Genomic DNA, 26308 nt, shown 5'->3' with positions numbered 1-26308 from the left:
CGGCTAAAGAGCAAGGACTTGGAGGAGTTACCAAGAGCGAAGCTCGGAGCTGGGAAAGGCCCATTCAGATGCTCTTCCTGACCTTCGGGCCCAGTGCCTGGTGTTCAGGACCGAGAAAGGCAGGAAGCTACCTGGACAAACCCCAGTGTGTCCCTCACACACTGCTCCCCTCCCACATCTCACTGGTCGGGGGCCTCTCCCCCTCCTAGAACATTTCCCACTGGAACAAAGAGGCTTGATCCTCTCCCATCTCTCTTCGTGCCGAGACAGATCCTCAGAAAAAGCCGGTTCAACTTTTCGATGTTTTATTCTTATATTTTGTACAGCCATATTTTACAACACAGTAATGCAGTTTAGACACAGCCAAACCCTGTCTCCGGAGAAATCAGAACAAGCATGACGCAGAATGTGGGAGGAGCCAAACATTCCCAAAGAGAGTTTAGTTAGTGCCGACTTTAAGTCCCTGTGTCTGCCCACACTTCAAAAAGGGATGGCGCGCTCCCGTCCATCACTGAAAACTTCCGTGTAAAAAGGCACCGTGAGGACACGTGACAGGTATGTACAAACTGAAAACTAGAACAAAAGTATACATTTCTCCTTCTGCAGCTTTTTTTTTTTGTTCTTTTTGTTTTTAATACACACTTTGTAAATTGTAAACCTTCACTTGCAAAAAAAATACAAATACGCGGAGGCATCTTAGACAAAATATTTTCTTACTTATACAGACGCAATACTTAAAATAGTCTCTTAAGTGCTCTTTCTCAATAAAGACTCTCAGATCCGTGTCTGCCTGCAGATACAAAATCGAGCCTTTAACACAGTTTTATATTTTCAATATATCTTTTTAGGTTTATATATTTATATTATATATATATATATTTATATATTTACAACTCTGCCATATATTCCTTCACCTTTGGTTAAAAAAATTAAAGCCCTCTCTTTGACAACTTACTGAAGTCTTGTCTTTTAAAACAATACACATTTACATACAAAAGAGATCTCTGTTCCCACGGAACATTTACATTCCTCATGTTGCAACCTGTCGAGTCCGAACTTCTGCATTCTCCCCTACTTTGATATAGAAAATGATTTTGCTTTTCGCTGACGTGGTTTGCCTTACACATAGGAGAAGAAGCAATAGTATTTTCTTAATGTTTTATGGCAGTGTGGGAAAGAGGGCCGCCTTGGCCCCTTCTCCCGTAAACCCCACCCCCACCCCCACCCCAACTATGATTTGCTCTAGTGGATGAGAGAGGCACTACATCATGAGATGACCTTTGTAAAGTGTTACAGCATCCTTTGGGTAGATTCAGAGGAGGGGCTGGAGAGGAAAGAGTCAACACTCCATGCTTCAGCAGGCTTTGGGGAGCTCCGGAGGCAGCTCAGCGGCCGACACGCGGTACTGCACCTTGGTGTTGGTGATGGCGCCGTGCTTCTGACGCAGATGAAGCCGCAGTTGGCTTTTGTGACGAAAGTGCAGGTTACACTTCTCACACTGAAGAGACACCAGAAGCAAAGTGTTAGCTGTCATCCACCCAAGAAACGTGTCAGTGCTCAAAAGCCCAGAGGAGAGACATCTCTGTGAGGGTCGTGTGATGGCAGCTCCTCCCTCTCAAAGGGCAGATTTAGAACACATAAAACTCTTGGACTGGAGGTTAGGTATACACTGTGAAAATGTCCCAGGCTGCCCTCGGCCTTAACTGCCTGATGACAAATCCAAAAGGTAGGTTCAGATGCATACTCTCCTAGTGAGTAACATTTCTGAATCTAAGATAAAATAATCTGTCTCTCTGTAGCTCTCAGATTTTCAGCCTTGCCCCACAGCTTTCCTGGTGTATTAATGTCTTCATCATGTGGCAAGTACTCGGAAGTACTTCTAATCCAAACTTTGTAATCTCCCCTATGACTTATCAGAATTCACCTTCAGAAAGTTGTGAAATCAACCTGATTGCAACAGCACAAATGAACTGAACAGCACAAATCCATGGAAGGTTCTTGAGTCTGGGCGATAGTTTTCTTTCTTTCCAAATGGCACAGGTCTACTATACCTGCACACACACTGCTGCGCACCCTCTGCTGTGCACCCTGGCCATATCATCTAGCAAGACTGGCTTTCCTTTCTGTAAGGGACTGGGTGAAGCATATCCCAATGTCACTTTTAAGTCTTAGGGACACTTCGAGGAAAACTCTATGTGCTTGAAAAACTCAAAGCACCGAATGAATTAGTTCCCTGAATATGGCCACTTTATGACGTAGGCACCATTTTCTAAGTCAGTGTACAGGTAAGGAAAGTATAAGAGCCCGAGGGTGAAAACAGCTAATTTGCCAAGGAACAAATCACAAGTACAAAGATATTCTTTCAAAGCCTCAGAAGCAAATCAACGAAAGTAGGCGCACTTTGAGGCTTACCATCCAGGTGCCAACGAACCATTCAATGATTTGCTCTTGCGACTGGCAGCACCCAAAGTGCTGCCCTTAATGCCACAAAGCGTCCTTATATAACTCACAAAGATATCAGTGTGGCTGTACTCTAATTATATTTTATGTATGCCCTGTTCTTAGCACTGCACTAAACATGCAGGCACCTGCTCTTTCTTTGAATTTATTTTTATTTACACACATGTATGCTAATCTATATCTATGCTACATGCATGCAGGCACCAGAGGAGGCCACAAGAGGGAGATGAATCCCCTAAACTGGACTTAAAGGTGGTTGTGAACCACCCAATTCAAGTGCCTTTTCTGCAACAGCAGGACGTGTTCTTAGCTGCTGAACCGCCCTCTGGTCTCAGCCTGCTCTTTCTTGAAACAGTATTATTTTATATATTGGCTCTGCTTGGGGGTTTCTTCTTTGCCATATTTCTCCGGTTGCTCTCCTACTCCTAAGCTCCCCTTAACACCCTCAACACTCATACATACATATCTAGTATAGAGGTATGCTAGCGAGTCTAAGAAAGCATCTGTGGAATGAGTGACTAACCCAATTCTGTTTCCTAAGGTCCAGGACCAATGCCTCCATGCCAGAGATGAACACTCTGAGACCTGGGACTGCTGAAGAGGGGAACTTGGACAATCAGGCCTAGATCTAGATCTCTTGACCATTGGTCCACTTCTACACTAGAGGTTGGAGCAATGCACTCGCCTGGCCACTTGCTCCACCCCCTTTCTTTCACCCCCACCCCCACCCCGGCCAGGCAGAAGCCACAGGGTCGACATACATGATAAGGTTTCTCTCCTGTGTGGATGCGCAGGTGGCTCTTTAGAGTCTGAAGGTGCCTGAATCGGGTGCCACAGATTTCACAGGGGTACGGCTTCTCTCCAGTGTGGATGAGCACGTGGGCACGGAGGTGGGCCACCTGAAGGAGGAGCACAGCCTGAGAGGTGCTGTGGGGGGGAGGGGGGGTGGGGGGCCTGCTGCCTGCCTATGACCAGGTTCCCATCCCCCACAGGGTCCCTTCCCCATGCTGCCCTGCTCACCTGCACAAATCTGGCCCCACAGGTTTCACATTTGTAGGGCTTTTCTCCAGAGTGAATTCGAGTGTGGGTCTTCAGGTTGGCTGGCCGATTGAACTGTGCTCCGCAAATGTTGCAGCGGTAGGGTTTCTCGCCTATTGCCAAGACGAATGGAAAAAGGAAATCATCTTCAACGCAGGCTACCCTGTCCCTTAATTTTAAGGCAACGACTTCCATTCATGACCACATATATATGCCTTCCCTTACCTACAGGGAGGTCAGAGAGAGAATCTAGGGCACTGGCTCTCAACTTTCTAATGTTATGACCCTATAATATAGTTCCTCGTGCTGTGGTGACCCTCTTCCCAATCACAAAATTATAATTTTGCTCCTGTTATGAATCATACTGAATCACATTGTAAATATCTGTGTTTTCTGATAGCCTTAGATGGCACCCCCCCCTCCGTAAAAAAGTCATTAAACCCCTAGGGGGGGTCTCTATCCACTGGTGTCTGCCACACACACACACACACACACACACACCAACAACACACAAGGCCAAGAAAGAAGCAGTTGGGCAAGGTGGGGTGAAAACTCCATACGCAGGACACAGTGGGGGGAAATTTCAAGAAGCCAGACCTGCAGAACCACCGTTGTCATGGGGTTCATCTGCCTGTAGGGCTTAGGCAAGACACAGCCCTTCTCTGGGCCTCAGTCTCCCTCTCTGAATGGGCAGGGCTGATTTAGACAACCTGGGAAGATTCTTCTGGCTCTTCCCTTGGTCAGACTGATGCAAGCTCCACTCACTCACCAGAGAGATAATGAGGCTGCTCTAGTTTCTCTCTCAGAACATACTTTTCCTCTTGTGGCAACTACAGCTGTATTCCATTTGCTAGCAAGGCAGGGTGTGGGGCTGAGCAGAGGCTGGGCAGAGGAAAATCCATGGCCAAGCCTCTCGCCATGGAAAGTTTTGGGGGTAATGGGGCCACCGTAAGGTCTGAGAGCTAGTGAATACTCACAACGGGGAGGATGTGAGAGCATCCCGGGGAAAGGAATGCAAGTTGGTTGATAAAGTCTTTGACGTGGAGAGGCTTTTATATTTTAGATGGATTTACCCAGATCCCAGTCCACATTGCCTCTATCAGCATTTGTCTCTTCACACAACCAGGGGGATTAATAGTTCGAACCCGGGCAGAGAAGCAGACAAAAACCACAGGGGCGGGGAACACAAAGAATAAGGAAGAGTGGTAGAGACAAGACAGGGTTAATCCCCTGGTTCAGTGGTTCTCAACCTTCCCCATGTTGTGAGCCTTTAAGACAGTTTCTTGTGTTGTGTTGGCCCTCAACCATAAAATTATATTAATTGCTAATTCATAATTGTGATTTTGTTAACTGTCATGAAACATGACATAAATATCTGATATGTGGGAACCCCGAGAAAGGGTTGTTTGACCCTACAAAGAACTCAAGACCTACAGGTTGAGGACTACTTACTTCTAGCTGAAGCCAAGGTGGGGCATGTGTCCTGTCTCCCCACCAACCCAGTTCCCAGGTTGATGCTAAGGTCTCTTGCCTGTAACCGATAATGGAGCACTCAGCATGGGACAAGGCCATACCTGTGTGGACGGTCTTGTGGCTGGCAAGGTTGCCTTTGTAGCGGAAGGAGGCCTGGCAGCGGTCACATTTGTATGGTTTGTCACTGTGCGTCTGCAGCGTGTGCCTCTTGAGTGAGGCCTCCTCAGAGAAACGGCAGTCACATTCGTTGCAGAAGAAGGCCCCGTTCTCTGCAGGGAATGGAGGGATGCCATGTTAGCGTGAGGAGACAGGGCAGTGCTAAAAAGCTCAGAAGCCTCCCTCCTCTGGAACTCTGTCAAGCGTTCATGGGACCCTCCTACCCAACATCTATGAGGACCCACAGGACCAGTGGGGACCTTATTTGTCTTAGCATTTGGAGTCTCAGTCAGAGAAGAGAGGGACAGGAGACAGACTGAATCTTAAGGTCAACACACTTCACTCCAGAGACTCTCCTTGGGGCCTTCCTGCTTTGAGGAAGCCTTTGCTCCTCCGGGAGCACTGAGAAGCCTCGCAGACCAGTTCACAGTTCAACTTCTATTCATACAGAGTAGCCCTGGGGCAAGACGCTTTACCTCCCTAAGCCTCTCTGTGTCTCTGTCTCCAAAGCAAAGCTAATAATCCCTGTCTTGCCTACTTATAGGAACACATTATACAATGAAAAAGGAAAACAGTGACAAATTATGGGGCCATGAGACACAGATCTAATCCGTTTATCCTTTTAAGTCCCCACCGGAGGGACTGATGATGCAGACCCGGTGATCATCTTTGCACACATCTGGATTTCATGTCTCCAAGACCCATCTGTAACCCTAGGACACTAACAGTGGTAGAAAGGCAACCACTGTGACAGGAACCGGAATACAGAATGAGAAAAATCATCTGGGGATGGGTGGCACAGTCCCTATGTCCCCTGACTTGTGACCCTGTGTCAAGTGCCTCAGCATAAGCACTTCTCTATTCTGTCATAATCTTTTGAGAATGGTTCATCAGTGTAATTTAACCCCGACTATATATTCCCTTAGTCATAAGGATGGGAACCAAAGCTGAATAGATTGAGACTTTTTACCAGGTCAAAAGCCGAGGGAGCCAACGCTCACTACGTGGAAATGCTAATTTAATAATTTAGTTTGAGGAACTTAATTCAGCAAACATTTTCTAAGTACCTCTGCCATTCTAGGAACCAACTGAGGCCCATGAAAGACCCATGAATGACTAAGGCCAGCTGTTTCTCCACAGAGAATCTACAACCTACCGGGAAATGCTACCATGCACCCAGCTCAGTACAGTAGTTTGGAGACAGACAGGCTGAGAAAGCTCTGAGGGGTCCAGCAGCCCTGCAGGTTACCTATGCTGGAGAGCAGTTATCCCAGTTCAACGCCTACACCCCTTGGCTTGCTTGAAGCAACCCAGCTTCTGGGAGACAGAAAGGGTAAACTATTGCTAATGATGCTGAGTGCCAGAGGCTTCAGATTAGAAAATCTGGGCCATGTCTCAGAGACAGCAGCACAGAAATGCCTGGGAACAGAGGGGCCTCCCCTCCAGGCCTTGAGAGGGAGGAGGAGAAAGAAACTCACCACAGCTAGAATCCGAATACTCTGACTGGGTTTCCCCCATCTCCTCAGGGAATGTGGGCCCAGCAGTATGGAGGCACATCTCTGTATGCTGTGGGGACTGAGAGCCACAAGATGTGCACTTTGGGGGGTGCATGTAGAGAGGTGAATGGCTCTCACTGCTGCTTCGGGGGGAGCCTGCCAGGGACCTGTGGACAGAAAAAAAAAGAGCTTTAGCACTCATCTGGGAAGAGTGGCCCCCACGGTGTTCATGCTAACCTCTCTCTGTGTGTCTCTCAGGCAAGTCCAGAAACCAGAATTGCCTTCCAAAGTTCTAAGACTCAGAGCCCTCTTCTATGGGTCAACAAATATCCAACTTCCACTCCAGGCCCAAAGCCCACAGCCTTTCTCAGAGTAAAGAGGGGTTCCCTGCTTCATCAAGACCACAGAAAGTGCCTTTGGGGATTTTGGAATGCTTTTCTCACACAAAGAATCCTTCTCTCTCTCTCTCTCTCTCTCTCTCTCTCTCTCTCTCTCTCTCTCTCTCTCTCCCTCCCTCCCTCCCTCCCTCCCTCCCTCCCTCCTTCTCTTTCTCTCTCTCTCTCCTGCTATGAAAAAAAGAAAAGGAAACAAAACTACAACTTCGGTGTAAGAAGGCCAGTCCTGACTCAGGCTACCTCACTCTGGTACTAATCCCCTTCAGCATTTCAGACAGAAAAACTGAACAGCCCGGCAGTCTGCATCCATCTGAAGCTAGGAGGCCTCGGAACTATGTTCGGGTAGCCCCTGACCTTAGACCCACAGGGCCTCTGAAATCACCTGTTAACGATATTATTGAGCCGGCTGGCTTGGGGGATGGTAGAGTCCTCCCCACTGGCACTGAGCTTGGTTGGAGACTGGAGATCAAGGTTCGCGGGCTCCATAGGCGGCTGGCAGGCCGGCGGTACAGGGTAGGCTCGAGGGGAGAGGCGACCCAGCTCTGCCTGCTCGGAGCCCTCTGGTTTGGCATTCTGATTGAGGCTGTTGAGAACAATGAACTTATACTTCTTCCAGTTGCAGGCTTTCGGGTCAGTGGGGCTCTTGGCTGGAGGGGAGCCAGAAGCCTGAAGGATGCAGGCATTCTTGCTGCTGCAGGACTCTGTGGGTGAGTTGGGCTGGCAGTCGGATTTCTGGGGACTCTGGGGACTAACCAGACCCTTCCGGTTCAAGGGTGCATTGGGGGCCTCGAAATGCAGAGCAATCTCGTCCTCGGAAGAGGGTCTCTCTTCTTCTTTGCTGGCTTTATCACGGGGGAAGAATGGGGTATCCCGAGCAGAAGGGGCGGCAGGCTTGGGGCCTTCAGTCACACTGTAGTGTATGTCACTCCGAGCCTCCTCTGGGACTGCCTCCTTGGGCAAGTAGATGTTGCTGTGGTGCAAGCTGGGGGACACCTCCATGGCTGGCCTGCTATACTCATTAGGGACTGGTCTGGCACTGTCACAGGGGAGGGCACGCTCCTTGGGAAAAGGGTTGGCCACAGGCATTCGGGGGGCATCGCGTAGCTCCTCATCAGAGAATAGGAAGCTACTGAGCGGGAGATGGCTGTACATAGGATAAGAGGCTGGTGGTGTTGACAGGCCACTGTACAGGGGAGGGGCGAAAGCTCTGCTCTCACACCCAGGAGTATTTCTCAGTGGCATATTGTTCTCCACAGCCTCCCGACCTCGATAGGCCATGATGTCATGGGGCATCAGCATCCGGCTGTTGAGGAACTCTTCACGGGGAGGCTTAAGTGCAGGGGCCATTTCCGATTCACTGTGGGATATGAAAAGAAAAAAAAAAAAAAAAAGACCCAAAATTAGAACTGTTAAACAGATGACCTTCCAGTGACACTGTTGTATAACCACATCTGTGCCTCAGTCGGCTAGACATGGGAGATGTGACTCTGGAGAAGGAAAACAGACTTGCAGGGCATTATACCTAGCAATCTGAGGTATGCTTGGGGAAACTGAGGAAGAAGAGCTACTCATATAATCTGTGTTTGATTGGGCATGGTCTTGTAAATGTGAGGCGCATGTGTATGCATGTCTTGGAAACTGATTATTTAGAATTATGTGGGTTACATAAGGCTTTAAAGCCCTTATCCCATGTCACATGTGAGAAACTCCTACAAGGAAAAAAAGCAGGCCATTTTATACTCACAGAACCTCGGAGGGAGGAACGCGCACAATGGTGGCCCTAAACATTCAGAGTGTGTCAACCAAAGGACCTGCCCCGCATGCTCAGCAGATTCACAGGGAAGTTGATGAAGAAGAGCAGACAGTGACCAGTACAAAAAGCCCTGGCGCTGGAGCAGCCTGGCCTGATTTGCAAAACCCAGCTCTGACCTGGAGCAAGTTGCTTAACCATTCGGAGCACAAGGCCTGGCCTGAGTAAAGTGCTCCCAAATGATGACAATGATGAGCGTTCCGCCATTATCACCCACTGGGGACAAAAAACACTGGCTGCAAGTACTTAAAGGGACTTGTGTGGGTGAAGAAGTAGGGCAGCTCAAAAGGATCCTCCACTAACAGGGCTGCGATCGGAAAGTGAGCGTTAACGGAGCCAGGTTTCAAGAGGTTGTAAAGAGGGGCTCTGTGGCTATCAGAGGTAGATGGCATGGCTGTTGAGAATGTGAGTTCCTGGGTTGTGGAAGTGGTCAGATATAGACTAGAAATTCCTTCTGGTAAGAAAGTGGGCAGCATTCGGAAAGCTGACGAGTCATGGGGTTCTGACAAAGGCAAGCCTCAAGGAGCTTGCTCCATTTTCCAAGGCTCTTCACTCCCTTGATTCTCAGGACCCTCATCTTCTGATAATGTTCATGTCTCCCACCCTTTTGGGTAAGGGTTAGACACAGTGAACTCAGTTCTATGCACGAAGTGTCCTCCCAAACACGGGCGTGACGACAGAGGTGAGGGACAAACAGCATGACTCGACTGTAAACTCAAACAGCCTATGCTTTGGCAGAGAGCTCAGGCACATACAGAACTCGTTATAATAGAAGTCTACAGGAGAACTAATAAATACAGATAAGTGTTAGGAGAAGGAGGGTCGGAAGGAAAAGCAAAATGCTGCCTGCCAAACCGATGAGCCAAGGATGTCAGAAGGACCTTGAAAGACTTCCAGTTTTGGCCTTGCAGGGCAAATGGGAAGAAAGACTAAAGGGACATAGGGTGGAGGTGGATAGATGGGGTACACAGGACATACATCTGGGCTGTTGCTGCAAGGAACGGCACCTGTCTTGGAGGCTGTCACAGCGTGCATGGTTCCTGATCTGGGACTTTCCTTTCTGTATCCACAGCTTCTACCTAGGTAGCAGCTCACCTGGCCTTGATGAACTTCCTGCATGTGTCCACCACATGCTCCATCTGTAGGTACATGGCAGTGGCCATCACCGCCATGATGTTGCCTTCCCTCAGGTTGAGCCTAGATGTGTACATGAAGTCCAAAAGGATGCAAAACCCCTCAGGGCTGATCTCAGGATCTAGATTGATTACACTGAGGTTGCATTTCAACTGGTCAGTGAAGATGCTATAGAACAGGCCACTGTGAAAAACAAAACAGAGTTGCCACTGTAGTGATCACAAAACATCTCTGTGTCTTGTCTTTCTGGAGCTCAGATCCCCAAAGCTCTGGGGTACTTAATATTAACTTCCACTTGTGGAAAGCCTAGCACAAGCAATCCCTGAAGCACTTTGCAAGTTTAACATTAATCAGCGTTCTCCCTAATCCTGCAAGATGTGTACCACCGTGTTCTACCTTACAAATGGAGAAACTGAGCTATAGAGTACGGGAGACAGTCTTGGAGCCACAGTACTGTTTCTCTTTTGTCTAACTTAGCATTCATCTGTCCCTCCTTCATGAGTTTTGTGTGAGCTTTTCCCTTGCTTTATCACAGTAGCCTTAGCTTTAGACGTCTACTGCTCAAGGAGCAAGTTGGGGATGAGCAACGGTGACATATACATATTTATACTCCACTGCCTTGCTCGAAGCCCAACGATTATCAGACAGTCAATTTTTCCTAGAAGATTCTAATTCAAAGCCGTGCTTCCAGGTCATGTTGTCTAGTAAGTTAATATTAAAATTCTAGACTAGACTGTCATCAGAATTCTTGTTCTGGGTGGGTTGCCAGAAGTGAGCCAAGGTCTTCCCCAGGAAGTAGCTTCTGCAACTATGACCAATAGCCTTAACTTCTCTATGCCTTGGTTTCCTTATATGCTAAGTAAAGGGGCATTTTTTTGTATGTGCTTAATAGACTTGTGGCAATAACAAAAAAAAAAAATGTTAGGAGGGGTGTACACTGATGTAGGGCACAGTAAGTACTCAACACCAGCTATTACTTTATATCTCTACGAATTCCTATTCTCAATGTTTTACATTTTTAATGCATCTTTATACTCACTTTCTGTCTGTCTCTGTCTCTCTGTCTCTGTGTCTGTGTCTCTGTTTCTCTCTGTCTCTCTGTGTCTCTGTCTCTTTGTTTCTCTCTCTGCCTCTGTGTCTCTCTCTGTCTCTGTCTCTGTCTCTCTGTGTGTGTGTGTGTAAATATGCTATGTCATGAGAGTGGAGGTCAGAAGACAAATTGTGACAGTCACTTCTCTCCGTCCACCATGTGGGTCCTGAGGTTTAACTTACATCATCAGGCTTGGTGGCATGTGCTTTTACCACTGAACCATCTCTCCAGCCCTTCACATTATTTTTCAGATGCTATTATCAGACATTGGTTAAGTTCTCTAGTTGCAATACAGAGCCTTACATCATGATACAGACAAGTGCCTTGCTTTTGTTATCTACAAAACGGAGACATGGTGTCAGCCACAACAGATAGCTACTAGAAAGACCTTAGAAATAACTTAATACCCTAAGGCACAGAATAACTTAAAATCCAGGAAAATATGAAGAATCGGTTGGGTTACTCACTCTACGCTTAATCCAGAAATAGTTATAATATAAATTAATTACAATAATCTTGGCATGGTGATTTATACCTATACTCCCAGCATTTGAGGTGAGAAAATAAGAATTTCAAGGCCAGCCTTAGCTAAGTATTATGTCCAAACCTACCTTAATCCACATCAAACCCTGTCTCAAAAAAGAAATTTGGTGGGGTGCAGTGGTGCCAAATCCCGTTAATCCCAGCACTTGGGTGGCAGATGCAAGTGGATCTCCATGAGTTTCCTGATTAAGTTTCGGAATAGTCAGGGCTACACACAGAGAAACCATATCTTGAAAAACCCAAAAGCCAATTTAAAAAATAAAGTATAGTCCTGGCACTCAAGGTTGGTTGAACTATTTAGAAACTTTCATGTTTCCATCCTCATACTGGTTAACTAAAGATGGTCTCCCTGTTGGCCTCAAATGTATCTTGGCTTTGATAGTATATGATTTCTTCACTCAGTATTCCTTCGGAGCAGTAATGCTTTTCCAAAGGTGTGTTCATTCAATTGTTTCCCGAGAGTCCACAATGCCAGACCTGGAGACTAAGGAAATGCCATCTCGGACATAGAGAATGACCTATATATCCCTCTTGATGGCTGCCAATCCTAGCATCCCCGTTTATGCAATCACCCTTTATGCCAAGACCACTCACCTGCAGGCCATGAGCACTGTCTTATGGGCTCTAAACTGCTCACGGCTCACCACGATGACAACGTCGGTCAAGATGTCCCGACTCCGGAGGCGATTAAGGTTGAGAAGAACATCACTAGCATGGCGGGTGAACTGGATACAGCTGTCAGCCGGTGAGGCCATCTTGTGTTTGCCTGAACAGAAGTTAAAACTCCTATTACTCCTTAAGAACCTAGTCCTTGCCTTCCAGGAGTACCAAGTAGACGGGTTAGCCCGCTAAGTTATAGCATGCAACTCAGGTATATAGTGGACAATTCATAGCCCATTTCTGGATATTCCTTGTCGTAGCCCTCAAATGGGGAGAATGAAGGCTAATGTAGAAAGCTCTTTAGGGGAAAGGGGAAGGGAAGGGCTGCTTTGTGAAGTGCTTTTCCGCATACTAAACACTCTGCCAAGCATTGAGAGGCACTGCCTGTGTTGCAATGGAGAAAACCACTCTTGGAGAGTTACCCAGCTTTCTTTGCCTTTCACCAGCTCTGTTACTTGGAGTGTGCTGTTACTGTTTCTGGGCTTTCATTTTCCAAAATAGGAACAGCAATACCTGTGTGGTTTTTAAAATTAGAAATATGTGCCTGCACCATAATAGGTTCTTAAAAAAAAAAAAAAAAAAAGCGCAGCTATTTTTATCGGTATGTCATTTCACTATTTGTCCCATGCGCCGAGACTGTGAGTTGTTTCGTTTAACAGTTGGAGTACTCAGCACTCACGTAATGCTGGCCGTGTAGGCAACCAGGCTAGCCGGAACTGAGAATGAACACAGGGGAATGAACACAGGGAAAAATAATGCCACACACACAATGGTATGAGATCAGTTAGGGAAGGCTCAGAGGGGTGAGACCTGAGATCTGTATGGAGAAAATTTATTATCCTTTGTTCATCAAGTCAAAGGTGGCAAACTTCACACACACACACACACACACACACACACACACACACAGGCACGGTAAAATTCAAGAGAAAAAAAAATCCACTTACAAGTTTTATAGCATATAATTTGATTTACTCACCCAATGTCTTGCTTCACAGTCCACAATTTTGCTTTAAAACTGCAAAGAGAGCAAGCAGAGAATGTCTAAATGACCGTAAGACTGTCCACTCCGGGCTTATTTTAGGACACACGTAGCCAGCGTTGCTTTGATAGCTGCAGCCCGCCAGCTGGGGCCGATTCCCCACAAGCTAGCAAACATATTCCAGCTCAGTTCTTCCAGAAACAGGAGGCCCTCAAAGCCACTGGGTAACAATGCCTTATCCTTAGTGCTAGGAAGACCACTGCAAGCATTAATCACCTATAGCTGGATACATGTATTTCCTTTCTCAGGGTAAAAAGTCCACACCAAAAGAGGCCATTTGAGTTTATGGGAAAGAAACGAAATAAGTAGTTCTTTCAATATTAATGGTAATGATTCTTCAGGGACCTAAAAACACTGGATGCTATTCAAACCCTTGCTAAAAATATTATCTTTCAAGTCTTAGAATGATTCCACAAGGCTGATAGGGCCAATATCTTTATCCTTATTTCTCTGGTGATGAAATTGAGACTCAGGGTTCAAATGACTTAGTCAGGACAAACAGCAGGGCAGTATTTCCTGATTCTCTGGAACGCCTCAGACTGAATACCAACTCTAGAATAAAACCTGAGACACTATGTTTATGCATTCCTTGGGTATCTTTGCCCTCCTTTTCAGAGTTTTCCCTTCCTCTGTTTCCAGGTCTGAAAACTAGACAGCGGACTGACCATAGCTTCCAAGTTTGAGCTTCTCCCGGCTGGTGAAAGATTTAACTGTGTGGTTTATCTGAGAACTGGCCAGGGAGCCTTCAAGAGATTTAATGAAATATGTACTCTCTCCAAATTGGTTCCTCTAAAACAAAAACCATTAGAGGCAAAGGTGCAAGACTCTATGATCGAATGTGGGCTGAAAAAGCCGAGCCATAATGTATTGGAGCTTTTCCTCCTGTCTAAACAGCACAGCCCTTTGGAGCCGCTTTCCGGGTAAAGGGGCCTAAGGCCAGTGAGGTCATGTTGGGCCACGTAGATAGTTGATGGCCTGGCCCTAGGTCTTCTGGCTTGAATTCCTGTCCCCTTTCCAAGTCAGCCTACGTGCTGTAAAACACACAGGACAACAGCACCCTAAGGTGGGTAAACCTCAATTTTAAGCTCCTCCCCCCCACACAAACTTTGCCCCATTCCATGCTGCTGAGTCTTACCAAATGAGCACTCTAAAATGTGAGGTTTCTTTGAGCCTGTAACCAAACACTCAGATATTTCTCTGTGGTTCCAAGTGCCAGTCACCCAATCTCTCCGGCTTCAAGGTTAATAAGTGTGTGTGAGTGAGTGGGTATGGTGTAGGAAACAGGGAAGAGAAAGGACAGAAAATGACAAAAAAACAAAACAAAAAAAAAAACAGAACAAAACAAAAACCTACCACCATCAACAACAAACAAAAATAACCCATTTCTTTCTAAACCCATCCTAATTCAGAGTGAGTCAAAAGATCTCCTTTGGTCCTTACCCAAGTTCAATGACTGTCTCTTTTCAAATAAATGCTGAAGACACGTGACGTTTATTTACTAACTTTCCCCTACTTCCCGGTGGACGAGATCCACAAACCCTTCTGGAATACTTGGGCTGAGCTTCTACCACCAGCTCTCTTGTGGATTTCCAGTCACAGACTTTTGGAACCACAGGAAGCCCAGATTTGCTGTTTCACCAGGACAATTGGTAATGACTCACTCCAGATGAGGAACGAAGCAATAAACAAGAAAGGCAGCCCTTCTATGTCCGCTGAGAGGCTGTCCTTGGGCTTTTCACCTTAAGCCTGTCTCCATTAACAAAGCACATGCACACACAAGGGTAGACTGTGTTCTATGCAATCACCCCTCTCAACAGAGTCACTTCTCTGTCAGCCAACGGGTCTCAGCAGGTTCCACAGCTCCCCCCCCCGGGGGGGGTAATGTTGGAGCTGAGTGCCATCTCTCTCCAGACTTTCCAGATATAGAGGCTACACCAGCATTCAGCTTGCTTGTTTGACAAATCACTCAGCCTTCTCCCACTCATCATTGGACCACAGATTTATAACCGCCAGGATTCACTAGAAAGGAAACTGAGGATCCCAGAGCCGGCCCTTGACCAGGATCTCAAACCCTTTCTCCAACAAAGTTCTATGCAAACGCCACCAAGGAGAATCAGGCTGGCAAGGACAGCCGAACCAGAATTGGGTCTCTGCTCTATTATCCACCCTTAGTAATTTCCAACTAAGTACTAAACTAACCCATCCATGCATCCTTTCCCTCCCGGAGGCAAGAGAGACAGAAAGAAAAAAAGAGAGAAAAGAAGGGAGGGAGGGAGGGAGAAACAGAGACACAGACACACACACACACACAGAGAGAGAGAGAGAGAGAGAGAGAGAGAGAGAGAGAGAGAGAGAGAGAGAGAGAGAGAGAGAGAGAGAGAGAGAGAATCTGAGACTCTAGGGGACGAGAGCACAAGAGCCAATGCGAAAGACTCCATCCTTTCCCTTTGGGGAGGTGGGTGGAGTGGGAGCCGCACACAAGCCCGCACAAACCCCAGCCCTGCTGCCTGGCAAGCTTGCGCAGACTCGCTCGCAGCACCTAGCTGTACCTGTCTTCCTGAGACCGCCCACCCCCTGGCGATCGGCCGGCACTGCTGCCTATCCGCTTCGAAGCCGGGGAAGGTTCGACCGGGGCCGAGCGGTAGGACTGTAACTGCTAATTTGGTTACATTCAAATAAATGCTTTCGTGCACCTCGGTTGCTAGCATTGTGTGTCTCTTTTTTTTTTTTTTTTTTTTTTTTTCCTGTTACTCTGTCAAAGCAGGGGGCCACGAGGGGAATGGCACAGCCCTCTCATTCCCGGAACATAGTCGATCTCAGCTCTAAGGATTTCACAGAACACCCTTGCCCAGCGCGGTCTCCAACCAGAAGTAACTTTCCAGGAAGCCACTGCCTGACAGCCCAACACAGGATCGCTGGCCCGGGACAGAGCACCCTTTTCCCCCTTAATCCGCGGTCCACACGGTTCCGGGTTTTAAGCCCGACTTCACCGGGTCCCCATCCCTGCCCCCAGCAAGCCAAAGTCGCAGGAGCGGAGCCCAGGAATCTGGAGGCAGTCCGAGGCTCGCTTCGCGATTTCTATTTTGCCCTTTTCTGGCAACTGAGTGTGCCAGGGATCGTTTTCTTTTGTTCTGTTGTTGTTTGTCTTGGGGGTCTTGATTTCTTGGGTTTCCTTTTGGTCTTCCCGCTTTCTACCTCCTTCCCTGCTTTAGAAGGGAATGGGCAGGTGAGAAATTAAGGCTAAAAAGATTGAGTTCCCGGGACTAAGGGTCTCCACCCTTGGAGAAACCTGACCAAAAAAAAAAAAAAAAATTTTGGAGGGGGAAATAAACCTGGAAGAAAAGTAAACTGAAAGCCCCTTCCGCCTACGTTGGCAAGAAAGGGGAGGTTTCCGCCCAACCTTCTTTACAGCTGGAACTACCAGCAGACAAGCTCCGGAATTTCAGTGTCTTGTTTTCCTGAAGCCGTGGAGACTGGGTAGCAGGGCCCACCCCAGTGCAAGCTCTGACACTCAGCCGGGTTGTGTCACCTTCCCAGAGATGAACCCACTGTACGTACCCCCCCCCCACGTGCTATCGGTAGCCTTACGCCTTTGAGGAGGTCTGCACAACCTCAGTCTGGTCCTAAAAGTAATGGGTAACATCACTTCCCAGCACATCCTCTCAGTGATGGAGACCCGATTAGGCTCTCACCCCAGAGATGGGGTCTCTCTGGTTCCCTGGTTTGTGGTGGTTTGATTGAATTTTTGTTGTTGTTGTTTTCTTTTGTTTGTTTTTGGCCCTCGGTATGGGCTAGCGGTGACAAAGGAAATTTTATATGGGACAGGAATGACTACCCCAAGAGTTACCATTCACACTTACTGGAAGCGCAACCATATGGTGTATTTACCTCTGTCTAACGCTAGAGAGAGCTCTCCGTCACAGCTCGAAACTACAGCCCGCTGCTCGCCCCGCCCCTCCTTCCCATTGACCTAGTTTGGCCAGTGTCTGGATTTGGAGAATGCTTTTCCACTTCTCTCTACCCAGGATGGATGTTGGCTTATTGGTAATCTAATGACTCCAAAAGCTCGCCGGGGGAAAAAATCTAAAGAGGATTCTTAAAATGTAAACCACTGTCTAGGGACAAGGAGTTTGAAGGGCGGGCGTGGGGGGGGGGGGGCGGATAAGGAGGAGGGGGGATGACGCGTTGAAACATGCCTCTGGGCTCCAGCAGGAGCGCTCTTTCCTAACAGGGTGCTCAGGTCTACCCACCCTGTTGTGACGATAATGGGTAGAGTCAAAGTGCTGCTTCTGTTCTGGAGGTAGGAAAGCACAATGTTAGTGCTCTTGCCTCTGGGCTGGGGTGACACAAAAGATAAAAAAGATAAGTTGACAGTACGGTGGAACCCGCAGCTGCGTGAGCTAACCCGAGGACTCTGTGTCCCGACTTTCATTTCTGTCACGTGTCCTGCCTCAGAACTCTTGCTAGCCTGCAAGCTTCGAGGAAATGCAATAAAATAAAGGGATGTGTTTTATCATCAAGAGCCGAAGAGCTGAAGGGATGCTCCCCAAGAGTCTGGTGGAGACAGCCTCCAGAAAGCCCGCCGACAATGCCAGCGAACCGCGTCCTTCAGAAGAGATCTATTCCCTCATCCTGACTAGCCTGGGATCGGCAATGGGGTGGGAGGGGCACTGTGGGGCAAGAAAGAGAGGCATGATCTCCCCAAGCAAACAATGCCTTTTAAAATTCGATCTAGAAAGAAGTCAGCCAAGGTCTTTATTCACGTTAATGAAGATGGAAGGCACTAACTGTCCTTGGAAAGCGATGAGTCAAACTTGACCGCGCTTCAGACACGTCCCCAGATTCGTTTCCAACCCGAACAGAGGCGCATTTCTCCGCGGCGGCCCGGGACAACTCCCGCAGTGACAGGGGATGAACTGGATTCCTCCCGGTCCCGGTGGGGGGTGGGGGATGGGGAGTGGGGGGGGGGAGGGACAGCTGTGTCTCTGCAGTCAGGACGCCACTAGAGGCCGCCAGTGCGTCGGTGCAAGCGGGCCATCTCTGTTAAGAGCTTTGGGAAGGAAAACTGCGGAGGAGATGGGGTACTCATTCTCAAACAATAAAGCTCCATTTATTTATAACCCCTACACACGCGCGTGCGCGCGCGCACACACACACCTGATTTCACCCCAGGCCAGTAAGTAAAGGACAAACTGGATGTAAAGACAGTGAGTCCGGAGTTCAAGCTTCCAGAAAGCCAGTGCACACCCCAAGTAGACTGAATAGTTTCTGGCCACTCGACTCTCAGAACAAGCATGCACACAGCTTTGAGATGTCTCCCCTCACACCTCCGTAACCCTTCCATGCCTGATGTCCAAAACTTTCAGCTAAGACTGGGAGGGAACCGTCTCCATTGGCACTGGAGACTCCAGTGACCTGAGGTTACACTGTCCTTCCGTCTTTTAGATGGACTGGAATGAACTCCCTTGATGAATTATTTTGGAATTCAGAAACTTACTGTTCGGTCTGATTCCACAATTGCAATGAAGAAGTTTAAATCTTAAAGCTGCTGAAAGTTTGGGCACAATCCTTCTGTTACCGACTTTCTCTGTGGAGAGGCCACACATGTCCTTAAAGAAAGTACTATTTCTCAGTCGAGAGAGATATTGATGGCCGAGCAATTGTGGAGGTGGAAGGCGTGGGCATAGGACTTTCATCTGTCTTTGGAAGTCGGAAGCCTTCTTCCTTGGAGAAAACCCTTCTCAGTCCTAGCATCTGATCAGGATCCAGAGACCACCGCTCCGGGCGGGAACTTGACCGTGAATGACCACTAGGTGGCGCACTCAGTCCGCTCAAGAATCACCCTGTTACCATGGCCTACACCCGGCACCCTTGGCCAGCGCGGTTTTTGTCTCTTGAGGATGGGGGGAGTTGCTTCCAAAACTGAAGTCGGAAAACAACTAGTTGAGCAGCTGTAATTCCGTTCTTTCCGATGCTCAAGCCTCTAGCTAACACCGTACGGCTTCGGGAGCTGCTGTAAGCCTACTGACTCTGTCCCCTCCTCAAAGCTGGCTACACTTGCTTTCAAAAAGAGCCACACCTGAAAGTATTAAGAGAGACTCTTGCCCAAGAGAGAGACAGGGTGGGGAGGAATGGGGGAGGAGGGAAGCAACAGTCGGGAATAACCCCAAGATCCCTGCCTACGAAAGAAGGGGGGACCAGAGGGAAGCCCCTCACCCACTGAGCAAAGCAGGGGTACGGAAGCGAACAGAATACATCGACTTTGGAGGTGCTACTGGTCCGTAACTGGGAAGCAGGAAGGGCTAGGAGGAGCGAACAGAAGCTAACCAGCAGAGCCCGAGTGCAGAGTCGCGCGTCGCTGCTGCGGCCCCACTTGTTGCTCAGTGTAGGAAGCCGGCACGCGCCACACTACTTCGACTCTCAGAAGGCTGCAGCCCAGCCTACCGCTGCTCCCTGCGGTCCACAAACCTCTCCCCCATCACAAGCCACCACGGCCCCCGGGGAAACTACAACACTTTCAGTTCTACGGTTTTACACACCAAAAAAAAAAAAAAAAAAATCTCTTTAGCTCAGAGTCAGACCATCAATCGACTGTGGGTACCTGAAGTCTGAAGGGGAAAATAGCTACATCCATCCAGAGAAGTCGCTTCTGAGACCCTACTCTATCCCCCCCCCCCATCTCCACTCTTCAAAGCGTGTGTCCCCTGAATTACAGGAAGGACATCTAGTTTGGAAAACAACGTGTTTCTATCTTATTGGAGAGATTAACTGCAAAGTGTTGATTTTAAAAGTTTCCTCTTTCATTTTTTTTTTTCTTTTAGTCTCTCGGGGTTGGGGGGAGCACATTATGATCATTTCACAATTATTTTTCAAATATTTGACTCTTACCAATAGTTTTATTCACCAAGGGGTGGCGCTGCCGCACTACCTCCCCTGAAATTTAAGTTTTTTGGTTTTGGTTGTGTGTGTGTGTGTTTTTTCCACAACAGAGGGGGGTATCCCCGGCAGGGGACAGAGGGAAGGAAAGATTTTGACATCTAGTCAGGCATTTACTCAACTCCTTAGGGCTCAGCAAAAGACAACTTAGAAATTTAGGATGCCATTCCTGACCACCAAGGCCAGAATAAATTAGTCTTTTCAAGAAAACACTCCCGTAAACCCTTCAAATCGGAGGAGAGGAAGAGAGTAGTTGGTGGATTCCGTTTCCTGGTCTCTGCTGAAGTTACTTGGTTGCCTTGAACGGCATCTAGTCTTATTGTCACTACCAGCAGATCCTTAAAAATCGCCCAACGCCTTGAAGTATTAGAAAAGAAATTCTTCCAAATTGGATTCTGGAAACTTCTATTTATAAACTGGGGGGGGGGGGTGTTGGGGTTGGGGAGGTGTCCATCTACAGCTTTCTATTTTGGCCTCAAGACTCAACTGCAGTCATTTTAGCGAGAGGAATGTCCATCTCCTGGTGTTACCTCTCCGTTTTCTCTCCCCCCCCCCCCCGGGACAAATATCTTTCCTTCTTTTATTAAAATCGGTATATAAACAAGAATATGATTTCACCTAACTCCTTTGAGCTCATGTTTGCTACCTCCAGGAATAGCGTGTGGACTAGGGCCAGATGAACTTCAACTTGGTCTGCAGGCTTATGAGGTCCTGCTCAAGTGCCTGCCAAAGGCTCTTGGTAGTAAATTATGAGCAAAATAGATACCTGTCTCCGGATGGAACACACTGCCCCCTCCCCTGTTTTAAAGTTGTTTATTACACACACACACACACACACACACACACACACACACACACACACACACCTCTCACAGAGAAAAAGGGAAACTAGCGAACTGCAGAGGAAGCCAGCGGCATAGCTCAGAGCCACAAACTGTATTTCTAAACAGTCGTTTTCGAGAGAGGACTCTCTCTCTCTCTCTCTCTCTCTCTCTCTCTCTCTCTCTCTCTCTCTCTCCTGATATTGCAATATTTTCCTCTGAGAACTATGCAATGTTTGAAGAAGAAAAAAAAGGACAAAGATAAAATCACTTTTTAAGGAGTGGGGTGCGATGCTTGCCTGAACTGCAGTCAAGGACCCTTTAATCGCTCTGGAGTTTCAGCGCCGGGTTTGAGGTCATTTCTCGCTACCCCTAGCACAAAAACTAAATCTCTGTGAGATGGAGCCCAACACAAAGGTTATTTCTATTACTCTTAAGAAATATTGTTTGGTGCTGTTGCTTTTCACGGGGGACTTTTAAAACTCCTTTTTGCAACACTAACTCCATTTCTCGCCAGGGTTCCAATAACACCGTATTATACAGGCAACGCAACCCGCAGTTCTCAAGACATTTAACGTTCACCGTTTCCGGCAGGGGTGGCCTCCAGCTCCCGCTGCCCCCCAGGCAGCCGATTTCCTAGGTTCCAACTCCCAACCCACTCCCGCCCCGGGCCGCCGCCGCCGCTTTTCCCCCATTCCTACTCCCTCGAGGAGAGCCACAGGTTGCAAATCCAACCAACCTCGCAATCTGTTTTTGCAAAATCACTCACAAAGATCTCCCTTTCGCACCCGCTCCTCCCGTCCGGGGTCCCCCAGCCAGAATCACAAAGTGCCCCTTCTTCCCTCCCTGATCTTGCAAATCAGGAACGCAGACTGGGGCTCTGTTTTTCTTCCTTGGCCCAAAATGAGGACCTTGGGAATCTGAAGCGTGGCGTCCGCTATAAAACCCAGGGCCATAGCTGCCTTTTTTTTTTTTTTTAAAACACAGCTTGCACCAAGGAGAAAAAATGAAATTAAATTTAGGAAAGGGAGGGAACTACCGCTGAGAGCCAACACAGTCACGCAGCACCCAAAATACAAACACCGCGGCCGCCAGAAATCCCGCCACCTCCCCGGAGCTCTGGGCTGGCTGGCCAAGACCCCCCCCCGGGTCCCGCACGCTGAAAGCGCCGCAGGTGCAAAAAACCGCGCACCCCTCTCCCGCCCACCCCCAAAATCCCTGTCCCGCCTTCAAGCCTCCTTCCTCGGGCTGGGCAGACCGAGCGCACCCGGGTTCCCGACTGCCTCGACTCCAACCAAGAAAGAATAATTTTCAAAGTATTCAACGTCCCCGCCCCCCCGTGCAAGAGAAGCCTCCCCAAAACACTCTTTTTTTTCTCTCTCTCTCTCCCTGGGAAGATCACGGCTCTAAAGGAAACTGCAGACACGATACTTCATCTGGCTTTATGACCAAAAAAGAAACGGGAAAATAAAACAAGCAGCCGAGGAGTTGGCTTGCATTCCCCCGGCTGACTCCCCGGCTCGGGTGCAAGGCAGGGACTGTGCGGGGCCGGGGCCGGTGGACGGCCGCCAGCGCGGGCACCGGGAGAACTGAGCAGGGAGGGAGGCAGCGGCGGGGAAGGCAGTTTGCAAGCGAGCAGAGAAAAGCAAGCCAAGCCGCGCGAAGCCGGCGGGGCCGCCGCGGTCCGCCCTCCCAGGCCGCGCAGCCCAGCGCCCGCCGCCCCGCGCCCCTGCGTCTCCAAACACCGAAACAACACCGGGCAGGGCGGCACAGCCTCCCCGAGGCGGCCGAGGCGCTCCAAGACAGCAAAAAGAAAAAAGGAAAAAAAAAAAAAGGAGAAAAAAAAAAAAAGAAAGAAAAAAAGAAGAAGAATACGTATGCGTAAAGCTAGATCCTACAGTGGGAGAGACGTGGGGCTGATCTTCGGCATTTATTTTAACACCTGACAGCTAGAATCAATAAATAGATACATTTATATCAATAGATACACATAGGAAACTTGGAGCCAAAGCATTTGGCAAAAGCGGAAAAAAAAAGAATTAAAAGGTAAAATAATGATCATGAGCAGCGGCGGCGGCAGCGGCACCAGCGGCAACAGCGGCGGCGGCGGCAGCGGCAGCGGCGGCGGCAGCAACAGCAATAATCACCTGGTGTCCGGCCTTTCCTAGAAACTTCTTGCATCACCACTTCTAAGAACCCCAGTTCTAAGAATCAACAGAGCTCAATTCTCGGAATTTGAGCTGCGGGCTTTACCACTGATCCGCAGCAGGGGAGGACTCGGTGGCAGCGGCGCGCGGCGCGGCGCCCTCCCGGCCGGCAGAATGCCTCGGGGCCGCGCCGCTCGCCGCCCTGGGGTCCGGATCGGGGTTCCCGCAGCACCGCCGCTCGCAACAGCGGGGGTCCCGCGGCGGGCGCGCGCGGCTACAAGGAGACCCTCCCCGCCCCCGGCCGCCGATGGAACGGCCCGCTCCGCCGCCGTCACGTGGGCTCCTCCTCCGTGACGTCGGCGTCTTCGCTGTAGCAAAGCTCGGCCTCTGGAATTCTGAGAACTAATTTGCTATTCGGTGACATAAGAGGGGGAGTGCGCTTCGCTTTCCCGGGGTCTGGGGCTAATTCTTCCTCTCCTACCCATAAACTCGGCTCCTCGAGCTAAAGACACAAAAGGGAGCCAGAGATTTGAGCCGTTAGAACAAGTATGTTAGTGGCGGGTTTAGAGGGAGAAAACAATAAATGCTACAGCTCCTTCCAGCTAGAATATTAGGCACCACGAGAAAAATATTTGCCAAGCAGTTTTCGGTGGGTTCATTTGTTTTCTTTTTATTTGGGACAGAGTATGTTGGGGGGGAGGGTCCTTTTGGGATGGTGGCTTGGGGAAGCTCCTTGTTGTATTTTAATGATTTGGGGCTTTTTTTTTTTTCCCTCGCTTCTGTCTGATTTTTGCCTTTTGCAAGTTTGTGGTGTTATGTAAATCGTAGGAACTGTCATTCCTTGGTTTTATTGTCTCCGTTTCTCTCTCTCTCTCTCTCTCTCTCTCTCTCTCTCTCTCTCTCTCTCTCTCTCTCTCTCTCTCTCTCTCTCTCATCTCTGAATCTCTCAGGCATTTCAACCTAATACCATTGACAGAAGCTTACATTTTTTGGCCACATATGACAGCCCTGACCTCGCCCCCCGCCGCCCCCCCCCCCCCCGCCCCCGCCTCCCTTGGTGCAAGTTTCCTTTTCCTCTTGGACTTTTACTGAAGGGAACCTTTACTACACTTGAAAGAGATGTAAAAGGATTTGGTTTTGTTTCTTTCCAGGACAGCAAGTGGTAGGTTTACTGTGTTACTGTTGACTCTTAGGAAATTTCTTGACGCTAGAAATGTGTGTGTGGGAACGTGTAATGCTTGTCTGCTACAGCATTCTGTGAAGCCAAATACACGTTTGTACTTTGCTATTTTCTTAAGGTCATGAAAATATTTTCTTTTTTTTTAACCGCCCCCCCTCTCCGGGTTCATTTCAAGGTTGTTGGGGAACGGGGGGGGGGGGGGGGAATCTCTTCAGTACGTGTTGAAGAGATCAGCCCGAGGGAATTCTAAAGGCCTGGCCGCCAGATCACAGATACTGCGTGTATTGGTACAGCCTGTGCTAGCTCTAGGCTCACTGCGCACAGCTGGGTCCACTAGGCTCTGGAGCAGAGCTGAGGGGAGGCAGGGCAGGGATCTTTCCCTTCTTTCTTCCTTTATTTTAAAAGGCAAATGCAGGGCAGAATCCTTTCACTGTGGGCCCTGGTTTGTTTGTTCAGAGCTGCCAGTTTCCCTATTTAAATGTTGGTTGGGGTTTTTGCCCTCCTACTCATGCCTGGAAGAGTGAGACTCTTGTTTCTTTTATGTCTGTCTCTTGCGAGAAGGGTGTAAGCTAAATAATATTCAGATTCCTTAAGAATCAGAATGAACCCAAAGTGTTGGGAGCAAAAGACGCTTTCAAAAGGTCAGGCTGTTCTGGGCTGTAGCTGTGAAAGTCCTTCAAGTGGCTCGTTAAATCACAGAGGGGTTCTTAAGCATTCACAAAATATCTCCACATGTTAATTTCTAATGGATACCTGTGGACCACAAACTAAACGTGGGCTTAAAAACAGAGATGCATGTAAAGTTCTTAGATGTGTGGGGACGGAGGAATGGTCTTATAACAGCTGCGCTATTGGGGCCAGTACCACTTCATCAAAAGGTGATGTCACGGGTTTTAGAACTGGGGGAGTCCGAAGGAGCTGATTGTTTTCTATGGGGGTTGGAACTTACAAAATCCGTTGTCTGGATATTTTAATACGTACGGGCAGATGAATGAATGCAGTCTCGGCAGAAAAGCCTGTCTTGTGAAGGATTTTTGAGGAATGTACATAGGCCTAATCCTGTCAGTGCTGTGGGAATGAACATTTTACTTCCAAAGACACCGTGACTTTGTCAAATGGACCCACGCTGCAGGGAAGCAGGGTGGCTGTTTTGGGTTTTTGTGTCTAGAATCCCTTTCCCTCTTATTTTAGAGTGTTAAGTAAATCCCACTGGACCAAAATGAAACCCTGATTTTGCTGAAGTGATTTTCTTTGTGTAGCTAGTTGCCTGATTACTATCTTCTCCGAGCATTAAGTATGTCGCATTTCTTAGATGCAACTTAGATTTGGAACAGGAGTTGTGTGGTTTTGCTGTGGTGTTGTCCTCACAAATAGAATTACTTTTATGGTGTTTTTTGTTATTTGTCTTCTCATATTGATCCTGTGTCTTATTCTTTGACTCTTACCACCAAGCCTTCAACACACACACACACACACACACACACACACACACACACACACACACACACAGCCTGTTCCTCCCGCTTGTGTTTCCATTGCTACTCCACTCTTAGCCCCATGGGGGCGCTGCAGAGCAAAGGGAAATGTGCTCCCTCAGGCAGTGGAACCAGCCAGAGTGGGGGCTGGGAAGGAATTTACCCATCTCATGTCTCATACCCTTTGATTCTCTGAAGAATTTTGGGGAGCAACAGCCCACCAGCCCTGCTTTATAGGTAATTAACCCCATCCCTAGAGCCTCTTATCTTCCTGTGATCATGTTCCAGAGTTTGTGTTACTGTGGTGGGATTTTTCTTGTGTTTTGATTTTTTTCCCTTTTTCCTCTCTTCCCACCCCACCCCCCAAATCAAAGTGTGCATGTTGGAAGAAAAAAACCAGAACACCTACTTTTAGACGAATCCCTTTTTTCTCAACTGAATGGATGTTGAAG

The 26308-nt window shown here is 48.3% G+C and overlaps 1 protein-coding gene across 2 annotated transcripts; it reads right to left on the bottom strand.

The window, feature by feature from the left end:
- Window positions 1–1240: 1240 nt before the first annotated feature.
- Window positions 1241–23277, bottom strand: BCL6 (BCL6 transcription repressor). Of its 2 annotated transcripts, none has more exons than XM_080918815.1 (10): window positions 23202–23277; window positions 13235–13273; window positions 12190–12361; window positions 9924–10145; window positions 7401–8375; window positions 6606–6790; window positions 5073–5240; window positions 3481–3611; window positions 3222–3359; window positions 1241–1498 (listed from the first exon to the last, which is right to left on the bottom strand). In XM_080918815.1, the coding sequence occupies exons 3-10, from the start codon at window positions 12348–12350 to the stop codon at window positions 1355–1357; spliced, it is 2124 nt and encodes a 707-aa protein (XP_080774941.1). In that variant the 5' UTR covers window positions 12351–12361; window positions 13235–13273; window positions 23202–23277; the 3' UTR covers window positions 1241–1354. The 2 variants fall into 2 exon arrangements, with proteins under 2 accessions (XP_080774941.1, XP_080774942.1); XM_080918816.1 differs by lacking the exon at window positions 23202–23277 and adding an exon at window positions 14433–16031.
- Window positions 23278–26308: the final 3031 nt, after the last annotated feature.

This window comes from Micromys minutus (assembly GCF_963924665.1).
Source record: "Micromys minutus genome assembly, chromosome: 7".
NCBI classification, from domain to species: domain Eukaryota; kingdom Metazoa; phylum Chordata; class Mammalia; order Rodentia; family Muridae; genus Micromys; species Micromys minutus.
The sequence above is the reverse complement of the archived record's forward strand: the minus strand, read 5'-3'. Positions and strand labels throughout refer to the sequence as shown.